Genomic DNA, 9,461 nt, shown 5'->3' on the forward strand with positions numbered 1-9,461 from the left:
AATCTGATTGGTTGCTATAGGCAACATCTCCACTTTTCAAACCCGCTGGAAAACTCTCAGCTTGATACATTTACCCCCTGGTGTAAAACATCTGTATGGACAATCTCCCTCCATTGCATTGATATGCGGCTGTGTCTAGCAAACTATATTTTATGACAATTTGGGTACGTGCATTTCTGTGAACACAAGAAAAGACACACCATTTTTATAACAAATCTTGTCAGTTTAAAAGGTTTGGAGAGACCCGTTAATACGTTTTCCTGTGCACAAAAGACTTTGTGTGTATAAATCTATAAAAGGAGAATGCAGGCAGCTTCTCCTCAGTATTAATGGCTAATACCAGCAATAGCGTGTTCCAGTTTAACAGCAAATGTGAATGCAATGACAAATATCTCTAAATATTCAAGATATGGAGGGGGTTCAGGCATGAGACTGACTGATGCCTTTTCATACTGAATCAACTTATATTTTTGGCTTAGAGGCCCTTTAATTGCACTCGAAACAAACGTGTTCTATCACACTCATAAGCTGACTTAATTGTCACACAGCCTATTGGGGAGACAGCTAAGATACATCTTCCATAATGACAATGAAGACAAATGTATGTGAGTTTACTGCCTGTATTTTTTCCATCATGATCATTTCCCTATTCGTGCACTTTAAAATAAATCTTTCATGCAATGGAAAATGTGCAGAAGGGTGGATAAGTCATTGAAATGCTGCTTTAGGTTAACTCTACAAATAGTATCCACCAAATAAAACAGGACCTATTTTTTTTATATGACTTTATCAATGACAGGTTCAATTTATCAACATAAAGGCAAAGGTGTTTCTATAGAGTCTTTACTTATGTCCTGACTTTTAATTCTGCATGTTTATTTTCTTAAAGCAACGCTTCTCAGTATCATAGATAAAAAAAAATAATAAAATGTAGATGCTATTTGGTTCCTGTCTGATTGACAATATTAAACACCAGTAAAAAGTGTACTGTGCATTATGCAATAAGGAACAATGCTACACCAAAACTTATACTGCACCTATTCAGTGCACACACTTTGCAGATTAAAAATACATTTTAATGCACTAAATATTAAAAGGACACCACAAAACATGGACTACTTATCCCAAAATAAATAAATGCACTGCACAATATTGCAAACACGACACAAAGAAGATAAAATAAAGGTAAAACACTGCACAAACATGAGCACCAGCAACAAACATGGTAGCAGCAGATTAGCATGCAATGCACAGTGCACATATAGGGTGACTGACACACAGATGACACACAGTACATAGACACCTCGAACAGCCTGGGGATGTGTCTGTCTGTCAGGTAATCCTTCGCCTCCGATGTGTTCATGCTGCCACTTCTCTGTCTCCGCTGTCTGACACCTCTCTCTCTGCCGCCTTCCCCTCCCTGCTCTCCGGGTCTCTCCTCCTCCAGAACTCCCCCCGGTCCCTGCAGCTGGCAGACTGCACCACCAGCCCCTCAGTTACCCCCCACCCCCGGCCACACGGATAACTGGGGTCAAATCCACCGGTCCACAGGCAACACTGACAGAACAGGCTGAGGTAGATAGATGAAAGATAGATAGATAGATTACATCAAATAACCTGGAAGCTATTTTATATATTATAGTTTACAAAACCCTGAGAGAGCAACAGAAGGAAACTGCATTACACTTTGAATTTGCCTATCTATCTATCTATCTATCTATCTATCTCATATCTATCTATCTATCTATCTATCTATCTATCTATCTCATGTCTATCTATCTATCTATCTATCTATCTATCTATCAATCTATCTATCTCATATCTATCTATCTATCTTTTATCTATCTATCTATCTATCTCATATCTATCTATCTATTTCTCTATATCTATCTATCTATCTATCTATCTATCTATCTATCTATCTATTTATCTTTTATCTATCTATCTATCTATCTATCTATCTATCTATCTATCTCATATCTATCTATTTCTCTATATCTATCTATCTATCTATTTATCATTTATCTTTTATCTATCTATCTATCTATCTATCTATCTATCTATCTATCTATCTATCTATTTATCTTTTATCTATCTATCTATCTATCTATCTATCTATCTATCTATCTCATATCTATCTATTTCTCTATATCTATCTATCTATCTATTTATCATTTATCTTTTATCTATCTATCTATCTATCTATCTATCTATCTATCTATCTATCTATCTATTTCTCTATATCTATCTATCTATCTATCTATTTATTTATCTTTCATCTATCTACCTCGTATCTATTTCTTTATCTATCTATCATCAAATATCTATCTATCTATCTATCTATCTATCTCACTCTTTCTCTATCTATCCATCTATCTATCTATCTTTCATCTATCTAGCTGTCTATCTATCTATCTATCTATCCATCTATCTATCTATTTATCTTTCAACTATCTACCTCATATCTATCTATCTATCTATCTATCTATCTATCTATCTATCTATTTATCTTTCAACTATCTACCTCATATCTATCTCTCTATCTATCTCTCTATCTATTTATCATCAAATATCTATCTATCTATCTATCTATCTATCTATCTATCATCAAATATCTATCCATCCATCTCTCTAATATCTATCTATCTATCATCAAATATCTATCTATCTATCTATCTATCTATCTATCATCAAATATCTATCCATCCATCTCTCTAATATCTATCTATCTATCATCAAATATCTATCTATCTATCTATCTATCTATCTATCTATCTATCTATCTATCTATGTATCTATCTATCTATCTATCTATCTATCTATCTATCTATCTATCTATCTCATTTTTATACTGATCCTCAAAAATGGGTGTGAGGTATTCCCTCCCTCTGTCCAGCTCCTCCAATCAGCCAGTGCAGACGCCGCATCTCTATAACCGCAGCCACAAGTGCGACTGACATAGACGTATATATATATATACACCTGTCAGGAGACGCAACTCTTGCAGGCGCTGGAGGGCCGGGACAACGAGACGCAATGATGATGATGATGATGATCTAGCTGCTACCGATGGGCTGACTGTGTATTGACCCCTCTAATTGATAGTACTCTATAGGGTCACAGTCGTCTATTCACTTTACAAAAATAAAAAGACAGTTGTTGCCAGCGCTTGGCACTGCATATCTGTGTGTATCTAGTAAAATGAAAACATGAGGTATTGGTTCATATTTTGATCAAAACATTTATGTTTGCATCCCAGCATCAAAAGTACCTCATTGTATGCAGGTCCTACACTGACCTATATGCTTCAAACACTATTAAAATGCACTTAAAATCAGATGCACTCACCTCCCAGGTGACAGCTGCTAAGACAACAGAAGGCAATACTGGTTTTGTTTCAAAATATTGCCTTATGTTGTCTATTTATTTCACTTTAATTAATATTTCCATTTGGACTTCAGCAGGAATGAAGATTCCCGATTGTTTTTAAAGGGGAAAGCCACATGTTTGTATTATGATTTAATATGTATTTTCTATTTGTATTTGTTTTTAGTCACATGGTAAAAACAGTGTGAAGACACTATTCTCTTGTATACGGGACACTTCATCACACCATTATATTGTATACAAATAGGGTAATGCGATTTTCACGTTCATTACTAACACTTACAAGCCGTATCTCTACGCTATCGTGGTGTGTAAGTATACCATACTTGCCAACTCTCCCGGAATGTCCGGGAGACTCCCGAAATCCGGGTCGGTCTCCCGGACTCCTTGTGGACATTAATGACAAGGACAGGGCAGTTTAGTCTTTTCCTTGGATCAGTAAGGTGCAACATGTGAACAGATAACAGCACGTTCAGACATATCCTTCTCACTAGGTTTCAAGAAAACGCTAATCAGAGATAACAGATTAGTGTAGATTTCCAGTGAACAAGCTGGATCTGAAATCTTTGTATGGTCGCAGCCAACCTGATGAGAGATGCAAAGACACAAATCAGTCCTCCGCAACTTCGATTACCTATTCGACACTTTATGTTCCCTCCTAAGGGTTACATCAATAGGATTGACCTGTTTTCCGGCGTAAGTGTCAAACATGGACAAACAGCGGACACAAATTGCATCTCAACGCTCACATAAGCATCAAGTAATATCTATATGTGCTGAGCAGTCTGCACCAATACTGAGATAATGATGGTATGGGGGCTGGGAATTACTGCAATGCAGAAGAGGTTTGTGAAGTCATTGAGCTTGAGTGGGTTCTGTCTACACTCGATAGCCCGAGATGAGAAAACAGACCTTCTATATATGTGTAAGAGTCTACAGGCTGATTCCGGCTCTGACAGTCCACGGATGGAGAGCTTTTGTGGCTCAGTGGGTAGCACTTCTGCTGGGGTCCTGAGTTCAATTCCCAAACAGAGACGTATATCTGTGTGGAGTTTGTATGTTCTCCCCGTGTTTGCGTGGGTTTCCTCCATATGCTCCAGCTTCCTCCCACACTCCAATAAACATACTAGTAGGTTAATTGGCTGCTGACAAAATTAACCCTAGTTTCTCTCTGTGTTAGGAAATATAGACTGTAAGCTCCAATGGGGCAGGGACTGATGTCAGTGACAAAATATTCTCTGTACAGCGCTGCGGAATTGGTGGCGCTATATAAATGATGATGATAATTCACACATGTCCCTCACACATCATTGTTTATAATTAGGCAGCCCAAAGGTCACATCAGTGTTAGCGATATTTATCATAATTAAAGGTAAAAAATAACCTTTTCATCAATATAGAGTTATAGTGAGTAGGGATCTTGTGACTTATTGAATCCACAGCGCTAAATCAGCATCACAGCAAATCAGAAGTCACGATCGTCAGTTTAACGGAGAATGTATTCTGGTCTTGCAAACCACACTCCTTCCTCCACGACTGAACCTGCTAAGCCTTATACCATACTTGCCAACTCTCCCGGAATGTCCGGGAGACTCCCGAAATTCGGTTCAGTCTCCCGGGCTCCTGGGCTCGTTGGCATTTCTCCCGCATCCTGGATTTCACAGAGAATCACGTCAAATGACGCGATTCTCGATGACTGACGCCATTTTGGAGGGCGGGACGAGGCCAATCGCGTCATTTTGGCCCCGCCCCCCGTGACGTAAATTACGTTTTCGCGGGGGGCGGGACCAAAATGACACTTTTGGCCTCATCCCGCCCCCTCCCGCCCTCCAGTCACGCCCCCTCTCCCGGAAACTTGTTTCTGAGAGTTGGCAAGTATGCCTTATACATGAGGATGGGGTAGATTTGTCACACAATTATGAAGAAGTTAACCCCTTTGTCGTGTTTAGGGCGTAACCACAAATTAATAGGATAACTATATAAATGTTTGATTTTATATAAATTGGTTTCTAACATGTAAACTCGTTAAAGGCAACAGGGCAGGAGTTAGGGATTTTAACTAAGCAGACTTCCTGTCTAAAATAACCTTATCTCAGTGACATCATAAAAGGGGGCTGAAGAAGAAGAATGTGAATCTTAAAAACCCTTGTAAAACAATCCTGGGTGTCAGTCTTTTGGGGATCAATCTAATTGAAAGGTGTTCCCCTTCTACCGTTCCCCCAGCATACAGAATATACGATCCAACGTAAGTGTTCTATTTTCTGTAATTTATGTCCGTAACTGTTATTGCATATATTTCATATATATATTTCATTTGTTATATGTTTTTATTATATACAAAGTCCAGGGAACTGTCTCTCACTTTATCAAAACATTTTACCTAATCACCTCCCATGTGCAAACCCCCTTATCTAGCTATGTACAGGATAACTATCTGATTTTATTATCCCTCTCTCCTCAAATAACGGTCTCTCTCAACTACTAATGGCAATTGACAACCTATGTCTTACTACTCCTCTGTCTCATGTCTATCTCCGCATGCCTTTCCCCTGAGAGTTAGTGGGAGCGGTGGCTAGGAGAATAGCTTCATCCAGTCAGACCTAAGCTTCAGCCCGGTCATGATGGGGGATATTTCCCACCTTAAAAAGAAGCAAAATGTGATAGACGAAGAGCAGAGTGAGTGAGGAACCTGACAAAAATCTCAGGAGAGGGGGGCTCAATGATTAATGAAGTTGTCTCCACTGAAGAGGAACCTGTGGTGGAATTTGAGGAAGCTCCCTGTCTGGAGCCATTGCCCATAGTTAGAGGTAAAGCCTTAGAGGGGAAGGAGACTGTAAGCAAAGCTAGAAGCTGACGCCAGTTTACGCTCGAAGGGTGATTAGTCTGTACGCAGCAATTTGGCTGCTATCAAATTGACCCTAGTCTGCGTGTGTCTATATTAGGGAATTTAGACTGTAAGCTCCAATGGGGCAGGGACTGATGTGAGTGAGTTCTCTGTACAGCGCTGCGGAATCAGTGGCGCTATATAAATCGCTGATTATGATGAAATATGGCCTGTTTATTAGACTTTATAAGTGCTCAAAGTTTCCAGTTAGAGTTTGATCTACTTTCTACGGAGGGCCCCTGTGAACCATCAGGGTCTCTTTGTACAGGTAAAGGGGGATCCCTGGGCAGGCCAGGGCAGAAGAGTGAATTAGTTTTAAGGAAACTACTGTTTTAGTCCCGCAAGGAGATCTCTGAAGCCGTTGATTTAGGATGCTTGTTGTGACAGTGATTTATTGTGTCTGCATGCCTGCTAGTTATTAAAGTTTGCCATGGACTAAATGTTTGTTAGCCCTCAGGAATCTGCAATAGGATGTCAAAGTATTCCCAAGGAAGACTGTTGCTGGGTATCATCATCATCATCATCATCATTTATTTATATAGCGCCAACATATTCCATAGCGCTTTACAATTGGGGATAAACATAATAAACTAATAAACAAACTGGGTGAAACAGACAAAGAGGTGAGAAGGCACTGCTCACAAGCTTACAATCTATGGGACAATGGGAGATTGACACATGAGGTTAAGTCTACATTTTGCATTTTGGCCCAGCCAGACCGCAAAGGTAAAAGTGACTCATAAGCTAAATGATCCTGTCACACAAAAATGTTGGTCAGGGGGTAGTTGTCTTGTCTGAAATTGTGTAACGGGTGGTAATAGGGTAAGGTAGTGAAGTTAAGAGGGTGGTTGAGGAATATTATAAGCTTGTCTGAATAGGTAGGTTTTCAGAGAACGTTTGAAAGTTTGTAGACCAGAGGAGAGTCTTATTGTGCGAGGGAGAGAGTTCCATAGAGTGGGTGCAGCCCGAAAAAAGTCCTGTAACCGGGAATGGGAGGATGTAATGAGGGTGGATGAGAGACGCAGATCTTTTGCAGAACGGAGTTGCCGAGTTGGGAGATATTTTGAGACAAGAGAGGAGATGTATGTTGGTGCAGCTTTGTTGATGGCCTTGTAGGTTAGTAAAAGTATTTTATATTGGATTCGGTAGAAGACAGGCAGCCAGTGTAGAGACATACAGAGTGATTCAACAGAGGAAGAACGATTTGCAATGAAAATCAGTCTTGCCGCAGCATGCAAAATAGATTGTAGAGGTTTGAGTCTGTTTTTGGGAAGACCAGTAAGGAGGGAATTGCAATAGTCAATGCGGGAGATGATTAGTGCATGAATTAAGGTTTTAGCAGTGTCTTGTGTGAGATATGTGCGGATTCTTCAAATGTTCTTTAGATGTATGTAACATGATTTAGATATAGAGTCAATGTGGGGAACAAAGGATAGGTGTGAGTCAAGGATTACACCTAGGCAGCGAGCTTGTGGGGTGGGATTTATGGTCATGTTATCAACAGAGATAGAAATGTCAGGTATGCTCTTGTTGGCGGGTGGGAATATTATTAACTCTGTTTTAGAAAGATTAAGTTTGAGTTGGCGAGAGGGCATCCAAGATGATATGGCAGAAAGACAGTCAGTTACACGGGACAACACAGATGGTGAGAGATCAGGAGAGGCTAGATAGATTTGGGTATCATCCGCATAGAGATGATACTGAAAGCCAAAGGAACGTATTAGATTTCCAAGAGAAGCGGTATAGATAGAGAACAGCAGAGGACCTAGCACAGAGAAATTAACAGTGAAAGAGCGATTAGAAAGGTAGGATGAGAACCAGGATAGAACAGTGTCTTGAAGACCTAGGATTGCAGCGTGTGTATGAGAAGAGAGTGGTCAACGGTGTCAAATGCAGCCGAAAGATCCAGGAGAATTAGGAGAGAGTAATGGCGTTCAGTTTTAGTTTGGGTATGCCATTTATTTTTGCATGGAGCTGGAGATCTTTGAGAAAGTTCTTGTCTGATTATTTTTCCTACTGCATAGTTTATTTGTGTGTGTAATATATATATATATATATATATATATATATATATATATATATATATATATATAATATTATATAGTTCCACCATTTATACTTAGAGTACTACTGCCATCTACTGTCCAAAGTTAGTATTGGATTCTGAGACTTACGAATGTGGAATCAATTATTTCTATTGAGACTTAAGAAGCTATATAATGAGTGAAAACTAAAAGTGAGAAATTTGTTTAGATTTCTATGGTAGGTGAAGAAAAGCTTTGCCAGTCTCCTCCATGAAGACTCTAGGATGCATGATTCAACCTGAGGGTTGCAGAGTTACTGAGGTACCATGCTGTAAATACCAAGAATTGTTTATTTGTGCCAACCTCATTTTCCAAAGTTAAGTAAATCATTTTTTTATACATTTTCTGTATCAGTTTGTCATTCATTCATTGTGCTACTATTTCTGGATTGTAGTATTGGTAACCTCTTACAATAACCCACGGAACCCTGAGGCTGGGAGAGTGATTGCCAGACAAGCATGTCCTCCCTTTCACTATTTGTAATAGCTACAAAGCATTTTTCAGCAGGTGATACATCGTGACTGCTGTCCTTAGCCTATCAGAGGCTTTCGTGATCTTCAGAAAACAGGAAGTGGGGATGAACTTCCTTTATATCACTGCTCCCATTTCTTTGCTACCACATACAGAGTTAAAAATCTCCAGATAACAGACATGATGGCGATCAACAATTTGCCCACGGCAAATATGGTCATTTGGACCAGTCCTAGGGGGTAAATGAATCAAGCTGAGAGTTTTCCGACGGGTTTGAAAAACCAATCAGATTCTAGCTATCATTTATTTAGTACATTCTACAAAATGACAGCTAGAATCTGATTGGTTGCTATAGGCAATATCTCCACTTTTCAAACCCGCCGGAAAACTCTCAGCTTGATACATTTACCCCCTAATGTTAATAGCACTTTCTCTAGGGATAAAGATTCGTACCCCAGACAATATTTCTGGGCTATCCAAATTGCCCTATCTCCCCAAACTTTTACCTGCCCCGGCACCTTTATCACCAATGCAGCCTTTCCCAGAAGTCTCGGCTTTGTCCAACTTTCAAAAAAATAACCCTGGTCTTGTGTACGACTTGTAGTGCTAGAGACGACCAAACATCATTATCATCA

At 39.4% G+C, this 9,461-nt stretch overlaps 1 protein-coding gene across 1 annotated transcript in view; it reads right to left on the minus strand.

The window, feature by feature from the left end:
* AK1 (adenylate kinase 1) overlaps positions 1-1,404 on the minus strand; it is a 55,790-nt gene extending 54,386 nt beyond the window's left edge. Inside the window, exon 1 of the mRNA XM_075185158.1 lies at positions 1,304-1,404. Coding sequence (XP_075041259.1) covers positions 1,304-1,363 — 60 coding nt within the window. The 5' untranslated portion in view covers positions 1,364-1,404. The remainder of the gene's footprint in view (positions 1-1,303) is intronic.
* Positions 1,405-9,461: the final 8,057 nt, after the last annotated feature.

The sequence above is a fragment of the Mixophyes fleayi genome, chromosome 9 (assembly GCF_038048845.1).
Source record: "Mixophyes fleayi isolate aMixFle1 chromosome 9, aMixFle1.hap1, whole genome shotgun sequence".
In the NCBI taxonomy this organism is placed as follows: Eukaryota; Metazoa; Chordata; class Amphibia; order Anura; family Limnodynastidae; genus Mixophyes; species Mixophyes fleayi.